The sequence below is a fragment of the Staurois parvus genome, unplaced genomic scaffold, assembly GCF_062004578.1.
Source record: "Staurois parvus isolate SC_StPar_1 unplaced genomic scaffold, SC_StPar_1.0 ptg000727l, whole genome shotgun sequence".
Taxonomy (NCBI): Eukaryota; Metazoa; Chordata; class Amphibia; order Anura; family Ranidae; genus Staurois; species Staurois parvus.
In genome coordinates, this window is record NW_028318523.1 from 3224513 (window position 1) to 3251951 (window position 27439).

Here is a 27439-nt window from a genome sequence, read left to right on the forward strand (position 1 = left end):
TCTGATGGGGATACTGATGTAAGGGGGGGCTCTGATGGGGACACTGATGCAGGGGGGGCTCTAATGGGGATACTGATGTAAGGGGGGACACTGATGGGGACACTGATGTAAGACCAGCTGCGGTCAGGCACTGATGTGAGGAGGAACTCTGATTGGGCCACCGATGTAAGGGAGGATTTTGATGTGTTGACTGATGTGGGGGGCCTTTTTATGTAAGGAGGGACTCTAGTGGGGGGTAATTTTTTTTTTTTTTACCCAAGAATATTTGTAAAATATGTAATGTGGCCCCCATACTGAAAAGTTTGGAGACTCCTGTCATAAAGTGCAGATGTACCTCGGTTTACGTATTTAATGCGTTCTCTGGGACGTTTCGTATTGCAAAAAATTTGTAAACCGAAACGCAGTTTCCCATAGGAATGCATTGAAAACCAATTAATCCATTCCGGAGGTCAGAAAAAAGTTAAAAAAAAAGTCACTGTCACTATAGGTCAGTGCCAGTTTTTAAATGTAATTAGCGGCTTTTTTTTCTTCACTATAGCTCAGAGAATCAGCTGTCACTTTCTCCCCAACTAAAAGAAACAAAGTTTCCTTTTAGTTTATTTCCCCAGTTAAAAGAAACAAAGTTTCCTTTAGCTCTGGGAAAGTGACAGCTAGTTCTGTGAGCTATAGTGAAGAAAAAAAAAAGCCGGCAATTGCATTTAAAAATCGGCACCGACATACAATTTGTATTGTGAAAAAAATTTGTTAAAAATTAATAAACCGAGGCATTATTTTCCATGGATTTTTATTCATAAACCGAAAATTACGTAAACCAAGGTACACCTGTATGAATATTCCCAGAGGAGCAATTTAAAGTAGAAATACAGAAAACTTTTTTTTCATTTTGGATTGAGTAAGGAATGGTCATAATTCCTATTGATTTTTTGTTTGCCGTCTGTGTCCCATTGCAGAGATTACCCTTCCCTTCCTGTCCCATAGCAAACAGGAAGAGAGAGAGGAGATCCCCGCAAATTAAGGGAATTCCTTGGGGATCTCCAGGTCACCACATGAAGTGTCCCAATTGGAAGATTTCCCTTCTATTACTTTTCCAAGGACAACCCAAAATTAGTTTTTTCGTGTTTTTTTTTTTTTTTTGCTTTCAATGATAATGGTAAACAGGACAAATAAAGAAGGTGAATCTTCCTAATGGAACACAGCCAGCAATAAAAACTGACAGGGGTTCTAATCCCTCTCCACTCTATCCAAAACTAAGAAAAAAAATTTTGCCTTTTGCTATACTTTAAACAGGGGTTCTAACATGTACTTACTCCTATATAAAACTGAAAAGGAAACTAAACCTTTTGGCTTTAGATGTACTTTTAATATCAGTACTACGTGGTGGACAGATGTGTATACAAAATACTAAAGTGCTTAAAACTCTTGTCATAACACATGAATGTCACATTATGTAGGATGTTTTCTTCAAAGGGTGGGGTGTGAAACATAAGGTGTTCCCCCCCAGATTGGAAAGCGAAAGGAACCCCCGAACTCGCTATCTCTATATTCTTAAACGTTCCAGAGTTTCTGTTTTTTTTTTTTTTTTCTTTAAAACCCTTAAGTTAAAAAAAAAATATCCTACTGTTAAGGAGGGGAATCCCAAGCATCAATCTGCTTTGCATGCCCCCCTCTATAGCGAAATGACATGAATCGGTTTGAGCTTGAGAATCACAGACTGCTGTATTTATACAGTACTGACTTCACAGAAAACCACATTTGTTTGCCTATTCTGTTTTTCAGTTTCCATAGCAAGACGTGTACAAGATCCATTAGCTGAGCTTGTAAAAATTGAGCCCAAACACATTGGCGTCGGGATGTACCAGGTAAGACTATGCTGACTGTTTCACCCTTGTATGCCATCATATTCTGAGGGATAGAAAAACATCATGCAGTATCCACTATCAATATTTTTGGGTTGTGTATGGAGCATTGTGAGTTTCCTTATCATGAAAATAAAATGAATCTCCATTTGTATGTGTGTGGATAGATAGACACACACACATCCATTCACTCTCTGTCAAGTTTTTCCTTTTTTTTTCTCTATCAACTATTATTTAAATTTTTTATTTAATAGATTTCAAACCTCATCACTCATGCGCTGTCTATTTTTGCTCTGTAATTGCTGTTCATTCTTTAGAACAACACATTGTATGTGTGTGTGTGTGTGTATATATGTCTGTGTGTGTGTATATGTGTGTGTGTGTGTATGTATGTATGTATATATATATATATATATATATATATATATATATATATTCTCATAAAATCATCAAGTTAACGATAGTATAAAATATGAAATAGAAGCAAATACCAATGAAGAGGACACCACTCACTTTTCTTTGTTACAGGCTGTATATTTGTGCTTAGAAAACTTTTTTAACCACTTACCGCCTGCCCACAGTAGTTTTGCTGTGAGCGGGAAGCAGCTACAGGCCAGGTGATACACCTGTACATCGCCCGCAGTTTCCACCAGACACAGCGGGTTGCAGCTCCTGGTGCCTCACATAATCACAATGTAAATACAACTGTTATAAATTGATTTAATTAGTTACAGCTGTGCTTAGTATTGTGATGCTGTGATTGGCCCACAGCTATCACATGGTACCTGGGTCAATCACAGCACCCTGTACCATGTGATAGCTGTGGGCCAATCACTGCATCACAATAGTAATCACAGCTGTTATGAATGAAACCCATTCATGACAGTTTAAAACATTGCTGTTACAGTTATCTTTTGTAATGGCAAAGTGTAAAAAAAAAAAAAAATCCGTGATCACCCCTACAGAGTAGTACAGTGTCACTATGATGACACTACTTCACTCCATAACGTTTGCGTTGCTTCCATGGACTGGTTTGCTCTGTACTGCACACAAGACTACACAGGTGACAAATGCATGCTGAAAGTAGACTTATCAGTAACGTAAAAATCCAGATATGTTATAATATACAGCACCAAAAAAAAGTTAAAAAAGGAAAGATTTACTGTACCCTTAATTGGTAAAATCTAAGCATAATGCAAGCAAGGTGTAAAGCTTCTACCTTCCTTTGGTGAACCCTCACTAGGACTGTTCATGGTAACGTTCTGGCAGATCATAGAATGAGAGGCAAGGGGGACTGATCTGTGTATCAGATGGATGTGATGGATGTTTACAATAACAGTACATAGGGTGAGAGGCAACAGGGGGACCCAATCTATGCCAGACTGGACTGTGAGGGATTTTACACTGGCAGGGCATAGGGTTAGAAGGAGCAGGGGGACAGGACTGTGTGAACTAACCTGTATATGTACACATCCAAGAACACAATCTACGGAGCAGACTCTGGGATTTATACATCATCCATTTTATTCCCAAAAGTAGATACTGCCTGGGGATGATGCTTGAACAAAGATGGCTCAGTCCTTCTGGAAGGAAAAGCAGATGTAGACATTGTCAGGGGTAGTCCTGTGATCTGTGCGTGAAGTAATAAATACCTTGAAGTGTTACACTTATACATATATTACTTTCACTTAATGTGAAAAATATACCTGATGCTTTAATAGTCTTTTATTTAAATGTTAATTAAAAAAAACCTTTGTTGAAAACCAATCTTACTTTAGCAAATAAAATAATAGAAATACATTCCAAGCAGAAAATAACTGTCCTTTTACTGTAGGCATTTTAGTATTGCAGGGAGACTGTAATTTCATTGCAGTGTAGACATACACCGATCATAATATTATGATCACCCACCATAACCCTTTGAGGCATGGACTCCACTAGAACTCTGAAGGTATGCTGTGGTATCTGGCATCAAGTAGCAGATCCTTTAAGTCCTGTATGTTGCAAGGTGGGGCCTCCATGTATCGGACTTGGATTGAGGTCTGGAGCATTTAGAGGCCAAGTCAGCACCTCAAACTTGTTTCCATATTCCTTAAACCATTCGTGAATTGAGCAGACCAAGCCACCTTCTTCCATTGTTTTGTGGTTCAGTTCTGATGCTCACGTGCCCATTGTAGGCACTTTTGGCTGTGGACACGGGTCAGCATGGGCACCCTGACTGGTCTGCGGCTACCGAGGCTCATACAAAACAATCTGTAATTCACTGTGTGTTCTGACACCTTTCTATTGGAACCAGCATTACCTTTTTCAGCAATTTTAGTTACAGTAGCCCATGACCCTGTCACCTTTTCATTGGTTTTCCTTCCTTGGAGCATGGTTGGTAGATCTTGACCAGTGCAGACCGGGAATATCCGACAAGAGCTGCAGTTTTGGAGTTTCTCTGACCCAGTCATCTAGTCATTACAATTTGGCCCTTGTCAGAGTAGCTCAGTTCTTACGCTTGCCCATTTTATTTCTACTTTGGGTGCATAAACTTTAGGGACAATATGCTCCCTTGCTGCCTAGTATATCCCACCTACTTTCAGACACCATTATAATGATATTATCAATGGTATTCACTTTACCTGTCAGTGGTCATAATGTTATAGCTGATCACAGTGTGTGTGTATATAAAATATATATATATCTTTCTTGGAAGAGGTTCAGTAGAATACATTCCATGTTCACCAGACCCCACATCACTGGACTTTTCTTATGGGGATTTCTAAAGGATAATGTTTATTCTACAAAACTGGCAACCATTGATGAATTAAGAGTAGTCATTGAAAGAGAATGCACCCAAATTGCAAACTAACTAACGATTCTCAGTGTTTCCGATTCTATTGCTTCACGTTATCAGCAATGTCTAGACTAGAATGATAGAATGATCATCAGTTTGAGAATGGACTCTAAGTGTGTGTGTATGTATATGTGTGTGTGTATATATATATATATATATATTACATGTATGTATTTTATTTTAAAGTGAATTGCAGGGTAGTAAATACTGATTTTCTAATCATTCAAATTATGTATGCATTTTTTGGGACACCCTTTTTATAAAATGATATAACAGACCTTTGCAGCACCAAATAGCATAGATTATTATTTCTGTAATTGCAATATTCTTGGGGCACTGCTCTGAAGAAGAATAAAAAGAAAGAAGCAAGCAAGACAAGCAATCAGCCATGCTACTATTGTAAAACCTTAAAGAATAAGTTCACCGTTTCAAAAAAAAATAATAAAGGCACCTTTTTTTGCAGGAAAAAAAATGTGCAGTTATTATTATTATTATTATTATTATTTTTTTTTAGGGATCCTGCAGAGCATAGCACCCACAGGTGCAATGTCCAGCACCTGCAGACTCTCAACATAGCTGCCTGCTTGTACCTCGTACACAATGGCTGACGGTACTTGTTGACATTAATTCACAAGAAATTGTGAATGAAGGATGGAACCATGTGGGCGGAGCCCCGCATTGCTGCACTATTTTCAAATTATGACAGTGGGTGTGGGGAGAGGATCCCTTGCCCACTGTCACAAGGAGGGTAGATTGGGGGGGAAGAGGCTGCTGATGCTGGAACATGTATGTTACAGGTTTCACACTAAAGCATGTAACATGCTCCAAAGCTGAACTTATCCTTTAAACTGTTGTCCTTTAAGTCATAATTAAGTTAATTTGTTTTCAAGGATATACAGTATCTAATTATATTTGCACAGTCTGGTTAATGTAGGTGATTGTGTATTGATTACAGAAGAAGCCTCATTTCCATTTTTATGAATGTGTTTTGTCCATACAGTACTCTGTCCATACAGTACTCTGTCCATCTTCCCATGTACTGCCTTACGCTATCTGTGACAGTTTCTAGTTTTGGCTCTAGTTACACTTTTAGTGATTTTGGTATCGAAGCAGATTTTCTCCAGTTTGTTTATTTTCACCATATACAATGATATACTGTATCTATTGGATAAATATATTATGTTTGTTTTATTATTGCCAGACCTTGATTAAGATCCTAAACATATTGGTATTCTTGTTGTTAATATGAATGTCACATGTTACTATGGGTTTTTATTCTCGTTTTCTCACCTTCTTGATGGTAGTCATTTTGGCTCCCATGAAACTGATCATTGGCCAAGCATGAGAACTTGCCAAAACATGGAGTTCTGCTGTGTAAAGGTTTTAAATCCAGGAAATGGATTGTAGATCATCTTACTGTCTTTAGATTCCATAGGCCAGCTGCTACATGTCATGATTTCTTTGCCATAATGGTATGCTTGCAGGATGGACAGATTAGATAAGGTAAGGTTGATGTTAAAACAGGCCTGCTATACAACTGGCCCAACTCTCTATACCAACCTTTCTGAACCTTTTCAACACAGAGGAACCCTTGAAATGTCTTTCCAGTCTCAGGGAACCCCTGCTAAAAGTTCATCTATCTACAACTCGTGATACATTAATGTAATAGTCAGTGGGAAGAACGCTGCTTAAACTTGTGCTCTTTGGGAAGAGTTCCTCCCTTACAGATGGCTAAAAATATAAATGGTGTCAGTGGGAACTTATCTAAGAGGCAGAAACTGCTCATTCCTTAACCCCTTGACACTGACGTAACACAAATATGCGGCCTCACAGAACTGGGCTTTTACCCGAGGGGCCGCATATTTGTGTACCTGTCTTTCTGCTGAGAGCACGCCTCACAGCGCTCTCCTAGCACAAAGACCGCGGTGTCACTGAGAGCCCCGGGTCCCGTTCTAACGATCAGGACCCGGGACTCCCGATTCCAGGTCACATGATCGCTGTGATAGCCTCTGATTGGCTATCACAGTAATCAGTCACTGTACAGCCTGGCCCCCTTGTGTTTTTTTCTCTCTGTGAATGGAGGAGAGAGATACATTGTATCTCTCTAACTCCTGGCATAGAGGGAAAAAAAAATGTTTGTTAAAAAAAAAAAGATAAATATTAAAAAAGAAAAGAAAAAAACACCTAGATCAAGGTTTGATCTAGTTCAGTGCCAGGGTGTTTGGGTCAAGGTCAGGGTCAAAGATCAAAAGGTCAGGATTTTTTTTTTTTTTTTAATTTATTGTGTTTTAGGTAAAAAAAAACCAAAATGCACACTATTGTTTCTGGACTGTACTACGGGTACAAACAACAAATAACATACACATATATGGTATCACTGCGATTGTCAAGAGCTGGAAAATTTATTTTGGGTTGTTCTTTGGTGGTAGGTTATGGTAGTAACAAGAAACACACAGCTAAATAAAAAGAAACATTTTTTTTTTACTATTTTGGGCCAGTTTTCCTTTGGTAATAAAAAAAAAAAAACAGGAGATATCCATTGCCATTTACCACCAAATGAAAGCCCAATTTGTCCTGTTAAAAAACAAGGTATAATCCACCTGGATGTACAAAGTAGTTGTGATGATATGGACGGTTTTACTAACACATGTCAACGTTGCAAATTTGTGCTTAGGCATTAAAATTTGTTTTACCCTTAGGCGTGAAGGGGTTAAGGAACCTCTAGCAACCTTTGGTTGAGAAACCCTGCTCTACACTCTAATTTTCAGTAGTGCCCCTAGAAGGCTGTAGCGGTTGTCTTTTGGAGTAATGCTTTTGGAGATACTTTATGGGAAAGAGATAGATAGAAAAACACCAGCGCTCAAATCTTCGTGCTCCTCAGTATAACACGGTGTCCGCCACTTGATAGGGTACATCCCTCTAAAGATCTGGGAATCTAAGCACTGTTAAGAGAAAGCACAAGAGGGCGCACTCTCCTTGTGTATTACCATGATAAAAAGTTTATGAAAAAGTAGGTAAAAAATGCATACTCACAAAAAAGACCATAAAAACAGCCATTGAGCCAATTCTTTCAGTCCCAGACACAAGGGTCCTGTCCCAACAACTGCCGTTTGGAAATACTGACACGTTTCGGGAGATGCACTCCCTTCCTCAGAGCTAAGACAACTGGAGGTTCCAATACCCCATATATAGGGGAAATAACGTGTAGGCTATCACCACACCCCTTTCTTAAGGAGATGACAAGGGCCACCCAACATCTATGCCCCGCAGCTGTTGGAAGGCCTAGACAAAAATTGTAAAACACACTCCATAAGCAGTGGGCATTCTGCAAACAAAATGCAATCCTTATTGGAATTCGCATAGATACATGAAAAATTGGTGGCAAGAAGATAATATCAAAAGATTTAAAAAAGTATTTGTAAATTAAAGAGGTGGACAACTTACTGATGTTCAAAAAGAATATGCAGAATGAACTGGAGAGATGGTTGCCACCTGGCTCTTGTGCCTTCACCAGACATGAGGGGCATGTATGCACACTAGTCTGTGCCTTGAGGCGTGAGGTGCCAACCACCTCTCCAGTTCCTTTATAAATTCTATAACCAGTGCAGTACAACATCATCATATAGCTGGTGTGGCAGTAATAAGGGACACTAACTTGTGACAGTATGTAAAAAAAAAACAACATTTTTTCATTTTTTTTCATTTTTATTTACCTTTTTTATTATATATAGATTTTCTTACCATTTTTTTAACACACTGTGACCAGAGCAATATAATTTTTTTTTTTTTTTTTACACATTATGTTTGCTTATGAATTTCACTGGTATAAGCAACCATTTTTTACTGAATGAAATTGATTAATTAAGTGTTTACTATCATGGTTGGTTTTGATTGGTAACAGCTAATCACACGGTACAGATGGGCTGTGATTGGCCCTGTTTGTACCACGTGATCACTGTGGCCAATCGCAGAGATCAGCACAATAGTGCCATCCATTGTGTACAATTGTCATGTGATCTGCTATGATTGGTCACAGTAATCACATGGTACTGGCAGCAGCCGGTACACTGATCGGTCATCCGCTGTGTCTGATGGACACAGCAGGTGACAGATCTCACTGCCTTGCTGCCCAGGAAGATGTCATATAACGTCCACCCGGAATAGAGAATCTCCCTCCCGGCCATCATTTGACTATAGGCTGGGAGGGAAGTGGTTAAGATTACAGACAAAAACTGCTTGATTAATTCAGGTAGGACTTTACTGAAGGCCGAGGTGTGAAATGCATGACCTGCCACTGAGTTTACAGCACATCATTGCTAAATTTAAAAATTCCAACCAAAAGACAAAAATGAATTTAAAAAGCAAAGAAAAAAAAAACCCTTGGTCAAATTTGCTCCAACAGGCACAGTGCTTTAGCAAACTAAATGTCATTCAATTAGGGTTACATCAACTTCAATTTCTGAAGGAACATATTAGTAGATTTGATCATTCACTCTGGGTGTGTCGCACATAGAAAACTAATTTTTTCTCCGTATATGTCTAGAAACTCAAGTCCAAAGGGCGAGCTCTTGCTTCTAGTTTTCAATTTGTTCATGTCTAATTCTGGCTGCAACCACACGTTTTTAGCAACTGTAGGAAATATTATTTTTGAAACCCAAATCGTATTTTATTAGATAATGATTAATTTCTATGACCTTTCCCTGCATCTGCTCTATAAATACACAATGGTTGGTGTCAGTCATTGTCTAGGGTTTCATCTCTGACCCGCTTTCCATGACATAGTCTGATTTATACAAAATCAGTTTAATAGCTACTCCAAGACAAAATTAAAAATCTCTTAATCCAGATTTACGTTGTTTGCTTTCACAACTGTAAGTCATAAGTAATTAATTTTCTTTGGAAAATTAGTTCGGTTAGCATTCCCAGTAGCATCATTTGTTGACACAAGGTTATAGATAGGTTAATATTTTTCTTCTGCATATTGGCCTCAACTTTGCAAGACCTTAAATCATAACAAATATACATTCGCTCAACTGCAAATAATTCCAGCCTATTCCAAATGAATGTTGTCTTTATTTTTATCATCCAAATTATGATGCTTGGTGTGACACGGAGGCCTTGAGATTGAACTTCCAACCTGCTCGGAAATTTATTTTTCAAACAAAGTTAGAAAAGGCCACAGAAATCTTTGAGTTAAAGCTTTAATACAAGCTTCCCACGTGTTTGTTATTTTAGGGTGCTAGAAGTTTACATGGTCTTTGTTTTGGGGCTTAGTGGAGAAGTTGGTGCATCATGCCGCATGCCTATCATCCCATCTTGAAATATCGCAGGATATATAAAAGCTTGATTTTACATCTAGAGAAAATGTATGAAGTATATGGCCTATTGACGTCCCCTGCACACAGTCGTTGGTTAGTTTTAAGTGGTAGTAAAGTCACTTTGTTCATTTTTTTGCCTACAGATAATCTTTATCATAAATCTTCCTTGTAGATAAAATGAATATCTCCTAAACGTTCATGAGATATTCTAGGGAGCATCAGCCGGTGACATTACTGGCGCATTTGATCTGAAGGAACGGCAAACCTGTGCCGCTCCTTCAGAGCTGCGTGCCATGGCCTAGACTCCTGCACGAATGCGCGGGAATTACGTCATCGGCGGCTCGGCCATTCGAGCAGCCCCATCCCGCAAACCCAAAAAGAAGACCAGGTGAAGATGGAAGCCTCTGCAGCGGTGAGAGCCCGCCATTTGAGGGCTTCGTTCTAAGATAAGCCTTTCATAATGTGCTAGCATGCGATGCATACGAATATTACTTTTTTTTTTTTTTTATTAAAACAAGTTTACAACCACTTTTAAAGAGTTTGTTTTTTAACACACCATTATGACTGGGCGTCATTATCATTATTGATATTATTATACAGGATTTATATTTTGCCAACAGTTTGCTCAGCGCTTTACAATATAACGGGAGACAATACAGCAACAATACAGTTCAATACAAGAGGGTTAGCTCCTCGGAGCTTACTATCTAAGAATATGATGTCCTGTCAAAACCAGCTGCTCACGTGGGAGCTCGACCAGTCACCAGCTGTGTCCACTGGAATATTGCCGAATATTACCTATTACTAATTATTATTAATATTAACCATTAGCCGCCCGGCCAATGGCCGTTTGGCGGCTTGAAAAGCGCTGCAGCTTTCCGGGTGCACGCCAACAGAACAAAACAGGGCTAACTCTCCTCGTGCATTACCGATACATTGTGACATTTATTTAACCATTAGCCACCCGGCCAATGGCCGTTTGGCGGCTTCAGATGTGCCTCTTCATTCCGGGTGCACGCCATTTGGCGTGCTCCCGCACATGCGCCGTTTGCGGTAATGCAGAGCGGCGCAGCAGCGGGATCTGTCACGGGCCGTGCACCTCGGACACGGCCGATGACAGATCCGAGTACCGGCTCCCGTTGCTGGTACCATGTGACCTGCTGTGACCAATCACAGCAGGTCACATGACAGTTGTATACAATGGATGGCTTCATTCATGATGCCATCTGTGAATGGTCACAGCTAATCACATGCACATGTCATGTGATTAGCTGTGACCAAATCACAGCTAAGCACAAAAAAAAAAAAAAAAGCTGAATGAATCGATTTCATTCAGGTAAATGCTTGTTTATAGCAAAGTAATTCTTTGCTATAAGCAAATTGTGTAAAAAAAAAATAAAAAAAAATAAAAATACTGATCACTTCTCCAAAGTAGTACAGTGTTACTATGGTAACATTGTACTATTTTGGTCATAGTAAAATATGAAAAAAAATCTTAAAAAAAATAAAAAAAAAGTAATAAAAAATTAAATATAATAAAAAAATTAAAAAAAATTAAAAAAAATATATATATATTTTTTTTTTCATACTGTCACCAGTCAGTGTCGCTGTTCACCGCCATGCCAGTTATATGATGACGCTGTACTGCACTGGTGACAGTATGTAAAAAAAAAAATAGTGAAAATAATTTTTTTCATTTTTTCATTTTCCGAAAAATTATGACAAAAAAATACAACTTCAAAAAACTCGCCATGCCTCTTATGAAGTACGTCGGACTGTCTACTCTGCAAAAAGGGGTCATTTGGGGGATATCTGTACTGTTCTGACATTCTTGGACCTCAAGATATTAGATTGGCTGTCAGTACTTCAGGATTGATCAATTTTCAGATCTATACCATATTTTGTGAACTCTATAACTTTCCTACAAACTAAAAAATACATCCTAATTTGGGTTATTTTCACCAAAGACATGTAGCAGAATACATCTCGGCCTAAATTTATGAAGAACAATTATTTATTTGTAAACTTTTATAACAGAAACAAAGAAAAATGTGTTTTTTTTTCAAAATTTTTGGTCTTTTTTTGTTAATTTAGCAAAAAATAAAAACCCCAGCGGTGATTAAATACCACCAAAAGAAAGCTCTAGTTGTGTGAAGAAAATGATCAAATTTTAGTTTGGGTACAATGTTGTATGACCGCGCAATTGTCATTCAAAGTGTGAGAGCGCTGAAACCTGCCTGGGCCTGGGCAGGAATGTGTAAAATTGCACACGAATATTAATTTTTTTATATTAAAACAAGTTTACAACCACTTTTAAAGAGTTTGTTTTTTAACACCACGCCGTTATGACTGGGCGTCATTATTATTATACAGGATTTATATCAGTAATCATATATATATATGTCATCGCTACACCGGCCCGTTGCCAGTGTCATGTGACTGCTGTGACCAATCACAGCAGATCACATGTCAATTGTATACAATGAATGGCTTCCTTTCATGCCATCCATTGTATACAATTATGTTGTTAGCTGTGACTGGTCAAGGCAGTCACATGATACAGACAGGGCCAATCACAGCCCATCTGTATCGTGATCAGCTTTGCCCAATCACAGCTAATCACAACAAAAGACTGAATGAATCAGTTTCATTCAGTAACAATGATTGCAAATATCAATGAAATACATTGGCATTAGCAATCAAAATGTGTTAAAAAAAAATCCTGATCACTTGCCCAGAGTAGTTCAGTGTTACTAGGGTAACATTGTATTGCTTTGATCACAGTGTGCTGAAAAATAAAATAATAAAAGAAAAAATGTAATAAAAAAAAAAGAAACATTTAAAAAAAAATACAAATCAATTATTATTTTCACCATAGAAAATGAAGGGAAATCTCTCTAGTTTTGCACAGATGGTAAAAAAAAATTGTTATAACCAACTTTTATTGTGCTATCCAAAATAAAAAAAAACTTTTTTCAAGTGGTAATAAAGTTAACAAGTAAACTAAAGGAATGGGCCCCCCTGTAGGTTTAGAGTGGGCACTCTTTACATCTGGTGGAAAATAAATTTAATCTCCAAAAACGGAAAGGTTTCTTCACAGTGAGAGCTGTGAAAATGTGGAATAGACTCCCTCAAGAGTTAGTTCTAGCCAGCTCAGTGGATTGCTTTAAAAAAAATCCTGGATTCTTTCTTAGATACACAGAATATAACTGGATACTAACATTTATAGGTAAAGTTGTTCCAGGGAATATCCAATTGCCTCTCGAAGGGATCAGGAAGGAATTTTTTTCCCTGCAGGAGCAAATTGGATCATGCTTTGCTGGGTTTTTTTTTTGCCTTCCTCTGGATCAACTGTGGGTATAGGATTATAAAAAAAATTTTTATGGTTGAACTGGATGTACTTTTGTCTTTTTTTCAGCCAGACTAACAATGTAACTATGTATTAGTATGCATTGCATACTAGCACCTTATGACAGACTTACCAACAAATTGAGCCCTCCAGCGCTGCGCTCTGGTAGACTCCCCAACACTTCCATGTTCGCCCAGTCTTCCTCCCGGGTATTGTATCTTTGGCTGCTTGACTGGCCGGGCAGGGGTTACGTTATTCCTACACATGCGAACATGACAGAGAACAGGCAGTAAATGTGATGTGAGCTGCACATGCGTGGCTCAGATCCCATTGCTCGCTGTCAGGCAGGGGGGAAGTGTATGACAGAAGAGACCTCTAGGGTCTCTTCTGTTATAAAACCCTGCCAGTCACTGTTTTTTCAAATGTATGACTTTACTACCACTTTAATGTCTAGACCTGTTCTGTTGTCCAGACCCTGCATTCACTATATCTGGCCTCCCCAGATCCTGCATTCACTATATCTGGTCTCCCCGGACCCTGCATTCACTATATCTGGTCTCCCGGACCGTGCATTCACTTTATCTGGTCTCCCCAGACCCTGCATTTACTATATCTGGTCTCTCCAGACCCTGCAATTACTATATCTGGTCTCCCAGGACCCTGCAGTCACTATATTTGGTCTCCCCGGATCCTGCATTTACTATATCTGGTCTCTCCAGACCCTGCAGTCACTATATCTGCTCTCCCCGGACCCTGCAGTCACTATATTTGGTCTCCCCGGTTCCTGCATTCACTATATCTGGCCTCCCCAGATCCTGCATTCACTATATCCGGTCTCCCACTGTACACACAACATGGAAATGCAATTATATTATTAAAAATGTACTGCTAAGTACCTTTTCTCATCAGCAGGTAGAGCAGTCTTGTGACTTCTATCAGTGTCCAGCCAAGCACTGGTTAATGTTGTAAGAGAAGTTTTCATTCTCCTTTCACTGTCCAATGAGGCTGCATGACCCTTGACCCTCTGTCTGGGCAGCGCTGATAGGCCCTGTGCTGATCACATGCACCTTCCAAAAGAAAACTCTCTAGCAATACACAACAAACAGAGCATGTGCAGACTTGCCACACTGCTGCTCCAACTATGACAGATGGATTGGGGGCAGCAAAAGAAGGGGATGATCAGAAAAGACAGGCTCAAACAGCCTTTTTACACAATGCAGAGGATTAACCCCTTAGGTTCCACAGTAAGTATATCAAGCATGCCTTACTGCATATACAGACTGATTTTACTGTTGTGTTTTTAGTAGCACTTTAATCCTTGAACTGTCTGATGGAGATCACCAGTATTGAAGCTTCCTTGAAATTGTCAACAAACATGGTAGCTTTATGGCTCCAGTATATTGTAGACAATGTGACATAAAAAAAGTTAATGTTTTGTTGTTTAAACATACTTTTTTGCGTAATACCTTTCATTGCTATGGAATAATGTCAGTGATAAATGAATGTTGCTTTCTAGGATTGTTCATACAAAATCCTAATGAAATTTGCTAATTAACTGCTTCCCACCCGGACACTGTACATAAATGGGCAAGTGGGACAAGTACCGTTCTGACTGAACAAATCTGTACATCCTGTCAGGACGAGTGCCTGCATACAGCTTCGTGACCTTGCAGTGGCGCAGTTCTGTGATGGCTGTGTCCCTTGGACACAGCACATCGCAGATCGAGACATGGGCTCTCTGATCCGCCCTCCCAATCACATAACATGTTTGGTATCTATTTACTTGGTGCAACACCATATTTTATATTTTTTATTCCATAATACATTTTTATTTGGTTTTACAAATATATTTACCCCAAAAAAAACAAAAACAAAAATAGGACAGTGAAAAGCTACACAATATCACAGTATAGGTGCTGCGGAAAAGTTTAACTATAGTTACGGAAAAAAAAAATTGGATATTGTGTTTATGTGCATTAAAATTCATTAAAGTGTATTTAAAAAAAAAAAAAAACATGTTAAAAAAAAAGCTGCACAAATACTGCGTGACATTAAAAAAAAAAAAATTAGCAAAACCAACCATTTTATTCTCTAGGGCCTCTGCTGAAAAAGAAATATATAATATTTGGGGGGGGGGGGTCTAAGTCATTTTCTAGTAAATATACTGATTTTTACTTGAAAACAAAAAGTGTCAGAAGAAGGTCTTAGGCTTGGTTTAGATATATGCATTTTGCGTGTCATGCTTTTTGTAATTTGTTTTACGTTTTACTACATGCTTTTTGACACGTTTTTACTGCGTTTTGTGTTTTATTCAGCTTTTTTTTTTTAAAGCGGATTTTTTTTTTTTTTGCTGGCCACAATAAAAATGCAAAACGCTGCAAAAACGCTCTACCGTGCATTTCAGCAGTTCTCCATTGAATTCTGTCGTAGCAAAAACTGTAATTTTTGCTTTTAAAAAAGTCCTTGACCCTCTCCAAAAACGCAGCAGCTCAAAAAAGCATAGATGTGAACATGTTCCATAGGAAACCATGTTAAATGGACTTTACTGCATTTCTGAAAAAAAAAAAAACACATTGGTGTGAACAGAGCCTTAAGTTGGGTAATGCTTAAAGGTGCTCCTTGGACTTTGGGCCCCTCTGTGGCTAGGCTGTGAAAAAGTCTCACACATGTGGTATCGCCATACTCAGGAGGAGTAGCAGAATGTGTTTTTGGGATTTAGTTGCAAGTATGCCTATGCTGTGTGAGAGAAATAACTTGTTTATATGACATTTTTGTGGGGAAAAAACACACTTTATTTAATTAATTTTCCAAAGAATTGTGGAAAATAATTACAGCTTCAAAAAACTCACCATGCCTCTTACTAAATACCTTCCAAAAAAGGGGGTATTTGTACTTTTCCTGGCATTTTAGGGCTACATAAAATGACAGAGGCCATCAGTACATCAGGATAGATCAATTTTCAATGGTGGGTATCATAGTTTGTAGACCAGGGGTGTCCAAACTATGGCCCGCCAGGCAAGACACCCAGAGGTAGAGGAATGATGGGACTTGTAGTACTTCAACAGCTGGAGGGCCATAGTTTGGACACCCCTGTTGTAGACTCTATAACTTTCACACAGACCAAATAATATGCACTGATTTGGGTTATTTTTACCAAAGCAATGTGGCAGAATACATTTTGGCCTAAATTTATTTTATTTATATTATTAAATATATTTTATAGAAAGATTTATTTACAAAATTTTATAACGGAAACACAGAAAAATGCATTTTTTTTAAATGTTTGGTCGTTTAGCAAAAAATAAAAACCCCAGTGGTGTTTAAATACCACCAAAAGAAAGCTCTATTTGTGTGAACAAAATGCAAATTGTAAAATATATATGATATAAATAATAAAAATCTACAGTACAGTGTTGCATGATCGAGTGCTGAAAACTGAAAATTGTCCTGGGCAGGAAGGGGGTGAAATTGCCTGGTATTGAAGTGGTTAAACATACTTTTCATGTAATACCTTTTTCTATGGAATAATGGTGGTGGTAACTGGATGTTGCTTTCTAGCATTGTATGTATGAAATTCTAACGAAATTTGTTAATTAAAAAAGTATATAAAAATATATAGTAGTTATTTATTCTTTCAAAGTTGTCTCTGGATAATTCCACCAGTTTTGTAGACCCAAAATTATACGTTGAAGTAGGTATATTCCTACTGTCTGCACACAAAGCACGTATGCTTGCTTCGGTTGTTAAAATGATGGGGTTCCCTGTGTAAATCTTGTGCATTTAATGAAGTTTTCTTCAGATGCCTTAGAACTTATCTGGTTGTGTCATCTCTTTCTCACCCCACACATCGATGGAGGTTTATGTTTATATGCTATTACTACAGTGAGAAGTGATGCGTTTATTGGCAAAGGCTTTTTGCACAGGTTTACTAGAGTCATTCATTACGCATTATAAACACGTTCATCTTTTTTTTTTTTTTTGTGGTCATGTGGTTTATTTACAAATCCAGTTAAACAATGCTAAACAGAGCCAGTTTATACTAAGGGTTCATGTACACAGGACATTTGGAAAACACTTCTGAATGACAGAAACTGACTGCTGGAAAACGTAGGTTAAAAAACGTCTGTTTAGCCGCGTTTGCATACTGCGTTTATGCGCATTTTGCATCTAGAAACTTTTTTATAGATAACATCAGGAGACATTCCCAAATGCCCAGAATGCATTGAAAAACAGTAAAAAATTAACTATTTCAGACATTTTGAAAGAAATAGAGAGAGCAGAAGCAGAAAGAGCAGTGTGTGTGGAGATGACCTGTCTTTTCTGGTTGTATTTACTATGGATCCCATCATGAGAATGCGGCACATTCTACCATTTTTTCCGTCATGCAAAACCTGGAACTGCGCTGGTGTACCGGGTCCATTTGAATACATGGACAACACTTTGCTGATGTTTTCTGATGATGAAAGAAGGCTCTGGATAGCATTTGGACATGGAACAGTTAAAAAAACGCTTCTAAGCGCAAACGCTTATAAGCGCGGTTAGCTGCATTTTCATATGTTTAAAGGGGTTTGGCGTTTGAAATGCTGATAAAATCGACTCCTGTACACAAGTTTGGTGCGTTCAAAAAAACAACTGTAAACTCAACTGACTGTAAACGACTATGTGTACATGGACACATAGGAAAACATTAGGAAGAGTTCAGGGGCTGCTGAAAAAATGCAGAAAAGCTCCTGAATGTGAGTTTATCAGCTGCAGTGTACATGAATAAAATGTATGGCCAAATACATACATTTTAAAGGTTTTTAGCCTATTTAATTGCAGATTCCTAAGCCTAGTACACACTATGTGAAAATTGGGTGAACGATCGTCCGATTTTCCATGAAAGTGCGTATCATGATGTTGTTGGAAAGGTATTGACTTGTAAGAAAATTCTCGGCCAACAAGGAAGGCAAATGTAGCTCCGTACTAGTGTGGTAGAAGAGAAAATGTAAGGTTGTTCTATGCTTTTTTTTTTCAATTCTTTATTTAGTAGTCAACAATATTCAACAATATGATACAAAACATATGAGAAGAAACAGTAAACCGCTCCATATGAAAAAATCATATCTCAAGGTATTCAAGATCATGGCAACAATGCTTGGCATAAACAATTACAGGGTAGAGGCGTATACCCAGAGGGATATTGCGCTTGACATCAAGGAGCAGTTAACAACTGACATGAGACTTCCGAGCCATGTTTTATATTTTACCTGTAGAGAAAACACTCTTATAAGAGTAAAGATAGAACAGTACAGAGAATATACAGTTGGGTTAGGGAGAAGATACAAAAAATGGGGGGGGGGGGGGGTGTCCTCCCCTCCCTCTTGGGCAGAGAAGAGGCTGAATATCCATCCATACACAAGTCAGGGTCTCATCTCTATAAAAGAAGTAGGGAATACAAGTCTTCCAATATTCTCCTTCCTTTTTCCATTTCTTGAATCTCCTTGATCCTCGGTTCTATGCTTCTGATCATGCACATTTTTTCTATTTGAATATTTCCTTACATTTACTGTACAAATGGACATTGTGTTCAGTAGAATATAGACTGTAGCGCCAAACATAAAATAGTGAAACTAAAATTATATCAGAGCAAATGAAAACAAAAATAAAATGAATGTCCGTGATATCAAAAAAATCAGTGAGAAAATGTTAAAATTTAAATAATGTCCATCCACCACCAAAAAGTGCTCGTTTGCAGCAAAACAACTCACAAATGCCGTCACTGTCTCCCAGTGAATTGAAGACTCACGAGAAATGATTGCTTCCACTACAACAGCAAAAACACCCGTGTATTTAAACAAGGATTCCAAAGGTGCATGTGTCCTGGCATATGACTCTGATGACAGATGTTATTCTATCTGGCCGAGCTGCAGGACCCAGGAGCAAATATACTTCCAATAGTGTAGTATTTATTAAAATCCGGTAAGATAAATAGCAAGTATAACGAAGAAATGTCAGCTTACATAAATAGCCGCTGTTGACCCGGAAACGCACAGCGGCGTAACGTCAGCACTGTACACTCTTCCCCAACGCGTTTCGTCCAATAGGACATTATCAAGGGGTGTCAATGGATGTTGTGTTAAAGTATAATAAAAATTCCGTAGCTTGTACCCTCAGTTTTTGTCATCCGAAAAGTCGAAGTCAGCAGTTAAAAGCATTATAGTAATGATCAGATAATTGGCCGATTGTTCCTCATACGGAAATTTTAGTACGATTTTCTTATCGTGTGTACAGGCCATTAATCTAGCCATACACGGCTTGATTTTCCCTTGTAAAGCCCATTGGCCAATGCTAAGCAGTGCTGGTGGTGGATTGTCCCCTGATGATTGTTGTATTTGGCGACAGAGGCACCCTTGGCTGACTAATGACAGTGGTGCTACTGAATGGTGACTTTGTCTGGTAGGATGCAGTCACTGTTCAGCCGATAATTTTCTACCCAGCTTCGATGATTTTTTTTTTAAATAGTTTTTTGTCAAGCCAGGTGGTGCTCACAGGGCCATCTATGCCTTGAATTTGAAGCCATCTATGGCCTGCCTTAGTTCCTCATTGTCAAGGTCCTACCTTTTCCCAGAGGTTATGTTATTCCATGTGCTGGCATCCATCTTGGATTTATGCTGAGCATGGTGGGAAGCTTTTATGCCTTCAGGTCTCTGAGGTCCATCCCCCAGAGGGGTGTGGCTGAGTACATATAAGCCTGTGATCCGCACATGCTCTTTGCACTTGTGTCTTGTGTCTTGGTCTTGCTACAGCTCTGTGTATATGCTCGTGACTCTTCTGGTATTTGACTCGGCTTGTGACTAGACCATTCTCTGTGTTTTCCTTCGATCTGACCTTCCGTTGCTGAACCCGGCCCGTGACCTGTGATTCTCTGTCTACTGTTCTGTACTGTTTTGTCCCGTTGTTGTTGACCCAGCTTGCCTGACTACGCTATTGTCATTCTCACCAGCTACACGCCATTGGCGGCGGCCATTACCGCAGCCGGGGTGTCTCGGGGGCCGCGACCTGGTTCCTGGCTGTGTCAAGTCCATCCCCACCATCAGGGGCCCTGGTGAAGGGCAGCCTGGGACTTAGACTCCACGCCCTGAGGGACTTCGGTCTGTTGGTGGTGGTTGTCGTCAGCCAGTGCGTTACCCTGCCACTAGGCCTACCTGTCCGTTCCACAGCCCTGCCCTGACACTCATGTTCTGTAGCTACTGAGACAACACATTGCAGTAACGGATTGCTAATAGGGAGAGTCGGCCTACTGTTTTTCATATTGCTCTCTAGGCAGTTGAGTGAAGTGGTGGGGGGCAAAGAAAATGTGAGTTTATACAGGGGAGGATCTGTGAATGCACCGCACCATGATTAGTTATGATAACCTCTGACTGTCTGCACCCAGGGCCAAGCATTCACATGTGATCACTGCAAGTGGCTGCCATTAGCTGTTGGGGCGGCATCCACCCATTGATTTTTAAGGGACTGCCTCCTGAAGCTAATCATGGGAACCCCTGCTGGAAAGGTTCACCTTTCATAACATGTTACATATTACACCCATATGCAGGGTGTAACATGTAATGAAAGGACCAGCCCCCGCTCCCCAGCTTTAATATCTAGCTGGGAATGTACCCCCCCCCCCCCCCAGCTGTCAAATTTAAAAAAAAAAAAAAAACTCGGCTGTGCTGGGCTCCACCAGCCAGTCCTTTTGTGAATGAGAAAACTGCAATTCCTGACAGCCTCAAAGTGTTACAAAAATATAAACTTCTAAATACCTTTTCTCACCAGCAGTCTTGTGACTTCTATCAGTGTTCACCAGAGCACTGGTTAAAACTTGTAGGAGGAGTTTTCTTTCTTCTCTAGGAGGATGCAGAACCCCTGACCCTCTGTCTGGACAGTGCTGATTGGCCCTGTGCTGATCACATGCACTCTCCAAAGAAAAAAAAAACCTCTCTAGCAATACACAACTGAGCATGTGCAGAGTGACTACACATGATATGTCTTATCAGGAGATATGAGGGGGGCACTGGACAAAGGGGAGGATCAGAGAAGTCAGGATAAAACAGCCTTTTTACACAATGCAGAGGATTAACCTCTTAGGTTCCACAGTGAGTATAACAAGTATGCTTTACTGCATATACCGACTGATTTTCGGTTGTGGGTTTAGTAACACTTTAAAATACGACTAAAGGCAAAACTTTTAAAGGCAAAAGTCCAAAACTAGTTGTGGACAGAGTGGAGATGGATTAGAACACCTGTAACTTTTTATTGCTGTCTGTGCATTCCTAAAGGAGATTCACCCTCTCTATTTAGCCTGTTTACCATTATGATTGGAAGTGAAAGTAAAAGAAAATCCCAAATTTTGGGTTGTCCCCATAACAAAAATCTTTCAATGGGGACACTAGTTCTGGTGATCTGAGGTCCCCAATGGAGTCCCTTAATTTGCAGTTATTTCTTCTTACTCAGAGGTGAGTGGGGGGAGGGAGCGCTAAGATGCATCTACCCTGTGTGCGTTTGGGAATGGACCATCAGCAATGGTGGTTAGTAGAAGGTCCATGTGGAGGTTGTGTCCAAGTCCATCTGTAGTGGGGGGCTTATAGTAGTATGGACTTGTCCGAGGAGGCAGCCGGCTGTGAGATCTTGTAGATACTCCTAATGCAGGTAGAGAAGAGAGACAGCACCGCCACTCTAAGTGTAGACAGTTACAATCAGGCAGATTTGATGGTAAAATTCCACTCGCATAGGTAGGTAACAGGTAGGCATATCAAGTAATGGAGGTCCAGAGGAAGCATCAGGTCCTTAGGCCACGCTCTGGGTGTTTTCCCACCCTTCGGTGGTGTCCAGAGTTCGGGGAGTAGCAGAGGGGCTCAGGGAGGCTCACAGGGATGATGTCACTACATGGACTGGGTTTCCAAGATGGCGCACATTCGGAGCATGCTCACTCCTTTCTCAGGCCGACAAAGGAGTGAGCATGCTCCGAACGTGTGCCATCTTGGAAAATCCAGCCCTGGACACCATCGGAGCATGGCCTAAGGACCTGATGCTCCCACTGGACCTCCATTACTTGACATGCCTACCTGTTGCCTACCTATGTGAGTGCAATTTTACCATTAAATCTGCCTGATTTTAACCGTCTACACTTAGAGTGGCGCTGCTGTCTCTCTTCTCATTTCTTCTCACTTCCTGTTTGGCTCTGGGACAGGAAGTGAATGAAAATCTCCCCAATGGGACACATCACAAAAAATAAACTGGCCGGCGTTTTGACCCTCCCTTACTCTCTATCCAAAATAAAAAAGATAAAAAAAGTTTTTCCTATAGTTCTACTTTGAGTAGATGTGTGTGAATTTTTTTTTAGATTAAGATATCATATAGAGTCACTTTAATAAATGAATATTTAAACATGCTTTTTGTGTAATACTCCTCTTCTATAGAATATTGTCAGTGGTTAAGTCTATGTTGCTCTCTTAAGTCTAGGTTCACACCTATGCAGGTTGCGTTTGAGGCGTTTCTGTATTGCCTTTTGCATTGCATTTTGCGTTTTTGCACTTGCATGTTTGACACGTTTTTGATGCAGTTTTTTTTCACTATTTTTCTTGTTTCTAGGCAGATTTTAAACGAAGCAAAAATGCAATACATACTTTTCTGCAGCGTTTCCATTGCAGTCTATAGAACCTAAAATGCAACGTTTTGCTTAAAAAAAAAAAGTCCCTGACCCTATCCAAAAAACACACCGGGTGAAAATACAGAGATGTGAACCTGTCCAATAGGAAATCATGTTAAATGGACTGTTGTGCGTTTCTGCAAAACGCGGCATAAAACGCTTAGGTGTGAACCTAGGGTTAGGTTGTACATGGTAATCACACAATTGGTCCCAGTGTCTTACAAAGAGTAAACTTGAACCTTGGCATCCCTTTTGAATATCTTTTCAATAAAAGGTTTGGCAGTACATTTCAATGGCAAATGCTGGGGATGACTGATGTCCAATTTTAGATGTAGATTAAAAAAATAAAGTTAATTTTAATACTGTTTATTACAAAACTACTTGCTGTAGCAGTTATATATATATCTCGTACCACAAAATATAATTTGCGCTAGTAAATAAATATTAGAATATATCTATGAATCAAAAAAAATGTATATAAAATATTATCCATGTAGATAATATTTATAAATACATATAAAAAGATTTTTTTATATATAAAAAAATGTCCAAACAAACAGTCCAAAATTTGAGATGTGTAATACAGATCCAAAAACGTGCACAAAAAAATATAAAAATATAAATGTGATAATCCCCCACCAAAAATACTAAATAAACTCACCAGAGCTATAAAAAACTGAAGCATATATTGCTCTGGGAGTGGTGGTATTAGTAGAGTAATAGACCATTCATGGATGTGTCTTCAGGGAGTAATATTCTGCAGAACCCAGATCCAAGCAGACCAATTTCAAATGGAGCGAATGCTCTAGAATCAAATACCATCAAGGAAATCCACTATTTTATATATATTTTTTTGATTCATAGATATATTCTAATATTTATTTACTAGCGCAAATTATATTTTGTGGTATTTGTTACACTTTATTTATGGTGGATTTTGCAGCTGGTATATCAATTAAGTGATCCATACACATATATTTTTTCTCTTTCTTTCCATAGGCGCCATTATATTTATTTACTTATATATATATCTCGCCTTTTTTTTTTTTGCGGAAATGAAGTGCTCCTTTAAATCCTATTACAGTACACATTGACTTCCACTGTAGAGGCTCAAGGAAAGTTTCTAAACATTTTTGATGCCGTCGCACGGTCCATTATGTGTCCTACACACTTCTAATGAATCAGGCCTATGTCAGTTTCTATATATGGCATGCATTACTTTCAGCACCCGCACTTGTCACATTAACACAGTGCAGACTGTTCCTTCAGGTCTGTTAGTGCCAGATGTCATTGCAATGTTACAAACCCTCAAACACAGAAGGAATTAAAAAAAAAAAATCCTGGAGATGAATGGGAAACATTTTTCTTTTTGATAAATTGTTTCTGTAAAATCTATTTAAGAAGCAGATTCAGTAAATTTCCCCCGTAATTGGAAGTCACGTTTTAAAGTGGGTTCTAAAGAAAAGAGTTTTATTGTTATTTTTACTGGCTTGTGTAAAATGGTGGCATATTTTATTATACATGCTGTAAAAAAATGTATTGCCCTTTCACCCCTGTTAACTGTATTATTGTGATGTGTTTTACGCTGCAGGTTCATGTCTGAAAGTTGTGCACTAAATAAGTATAAGGCTCAGCTAGGCCTTTTCTGGTTTACTAATGAAATTCCAAATTTGACAGAAACCTGTAATGATTTTTGATTTATTTTATTTTTAATATATACACATTTAAAACATGATCTTTCATGTCTTTCTTTTCATAACTTGCATACAACCTTTATATTACAGTTTAACAGAATGTGTTTTTTGTTAAACCTTACAGAGGATTCTGGACTTGCTTAAAAGAAAGCCTGGATACAAATGGAGAAACAGAAAAAGGGCACACCGACCTAGTGCAGTGGTGGGCAACCTTTTTTTTCAACTGAGCCAAATCTCGCCAAAACCACGATTGAAATTTATTTTGAGAGCCACATTTTTAAAACTGAAAATACATCCCCCATATAGTAATTCATCCCCCATATAGTAATTCATCCCCCATAGTAATTCATCCCCCCTATAGTAATTCATCCCCCCTATAGTAATTCATCCCCCATATAGTAATTCATCCCCCATAGTAATTCATCCCCCCTATAGTAATTCATTCCCCATATTGTGTCAATTCACTTACCTTTGCTCCGCGTGTTCCTCTCGCCGTGTTCCCGCGCCGTTCCGGTCTTCAGGGCGGACTGTGAGAGGAGAGGAGTTCGTCACGCTGCCCCGCCTACATCCTGACAGCCAATGTTTGCCACGCTCCGCCGGCCGGATTAAAAGGTCCGCCGGGCCGTAGTTTGCCCATTGCTGGGCTAGCTGCAGAGTCCTGACTTTTGGGGCGGCCGCCCGAGAGGAGGGAGGGGAGCGGGCGCCCGGCACACAGAAGAGCCGCATTAAAGTGTGCAAAGAGCCGCATGTGGCTCGCGAGCCGCGGCTTGCCGACCACTGACCTAGTGCATTATCGTTTAAAATAATTTATTACAGAAACAAAAATAGGTATCATACTCACAATGGACATAATAACACAGGCATGTCAAACTGAACAAGATGTATGATCCAAACAACATCTGAGTCCATACGATGGAACCCTGGATGACCAACTGGCTAACGCGTTTCGAGGACACAACCTCTTCCTCAGAGCCAACCTTGGCTCTGAGGAAGAGGTTGTGTCCTCGAAACGCGTTAGCACTAGGTCGGTTCGCCCTTTTTCTGTTTCTCCATTTGTATCCAGTGTATTCGGACCACCCCGGTCTGTTGAGGGCAGCAAGCAGTGCATATTCCAGAAAATTCCAGAACATTCCTATTGGGTCTATTGAGTCCTTTCCTAGCGCAGGAGTAAAGTGTTTGTTGTGTTGGATTTATTAAAAGAAAGCCTAGCAGTTCATGCTCACTTTTTGACTGTTTTTTTTTCTAACTAAAAAAATCCTGAATTAGAAATATGTCAGCACAGAATACATTAGATGTTCTTCATGTTCTTGGTTATTAAAAATAAAAAAGGAATATTCATGCATACTATAACATATTTAAAAGGGAATTGGAACACATGGAACAAAAACAGTGAGAAAAGAAAAGACATCCCCTACAGAAGGTGAACTTTTGGATCCCGCAAGTGTCTGCTAGCCACCATTTCACCTTGTGACCGTTAAACAAAAAGTGGTATTAAAGATATACTCCAGGCAGATATTAACAGCTAAAATCTTTATCTTACAAAGCCATCCACAACTCTTCCCCCAGCTACATCACCAGCCTGGTCTCGAAGTATCAACCAAACCGATTTCTTCGATCCGCCCAAGACCTTCTGCTCTCTAGTTCCCGTGTCACCTGCTCTCATGCTCGCCTCCAGGACTCCTCCCGAGCTTCTCCCATGCTATGGAACTCTCTACCACAATCTGTCCGGCTGTCTCCTAATCTATCCACCTTTAGACGATCCCTGAAAACCTTCTCTTTAAAGAAGTCTATCCTGCTTCTACCTAGTAAACCGCCATTTATTTCCTCCATCAGCTCATCCCCCCCCCCCCCCCACAGCTATTACCTATTGTATCACTCAACCCTTCTTCCTAGATTGTAAGCTCTAACGAGCCGGGCCCTCTGTTTCCTCTTGTACCAAATTGTATTGTAACTGTTATGTCTACCTTCAAAAGTAAAGCGCTGCACAAACTGTTGGCGCTATATAAATCCTTTATAACAATAATATTTACCTGGCATAAAGTTTAACTGCCCCCGTTCAGCAAGGAATTAGCTGGACACTCCTGTCAGTATCACACAGGACTGGGCACAGATAAAGCATAAGACTTGAGGGTGGGGTTGGGGGAGAGGACGTTATTAAATTGAATTGTTACTGCTCTAAACATGCAGGTACCCTTTTTTGGGTAAAAAGAAATCGTATTTTTTTTTTCCAGATAAAAGAAAATATTTACCAAAACAATCTATACATTACTTTGAGAATCACCTTTGAATGAAAATTGTGGTCTGATTTAAATAAGGGGATGTTGAGATCAGGGAGTACAGCCAGTTAATGCTTCTGCCTGTCTGCTTTGTGATAGGAGAGAAACTCTTTTCCAGTTCAAAGTCAGGAGAGCAGGAAAAATCTAATATTGAACTATGAATATCAGCACTTTTTTGTTTGAAGAGGTAAAAGTGACCACATTCAAGAGTTAAGATTGAAAGGGCAGCACAGCGGCTAAGTGGTTAGTGCTTCCACCTGGCAGCACTAGGGTTGTCCATTTGAATCTTGACCACAGCACAACCTGCCTGGAGTTTGCATGTTCTCCCTGTGCCTGCTTGGGTTTCCTTCAGGTACTCTGGTTTTCTCCCACATTCCAAAGACGTGCTGGTAGGTTAATTGCCTCCAGTCTGAAAAAAAAATGAAATGGCCCTA

At 39.4% G+C, this 27439-nt stretch overlaps 1 protein-coding gene across 2 annotated transcripts in view; it reads left to right on the top strand.

Moving 5' to 3' along the window:
• The window catches only part of SRBD1 (S1 RNA binding domain 1), a 275758-nt gene that overhangs the window by 136692 nt on the left and 111627 nt on the right, over positions 1-27439 (top strand). For both annotated transcript variants that reach the window (XR_016306420.1, XM_089653922.1), the window contains exon 17: positions 1777-1859. Coding sequence is in view for 1 of the 2 variants with exons in the window: in XM_089653922.1 (XP_089510048.1) it covers positions 1777-1859 (83 nt within the window). In the remaining variant the exon portion in view is untranslated. The remainder of the gene's footprint in view (positions 1-1776; positions 1860-27439) is intronic.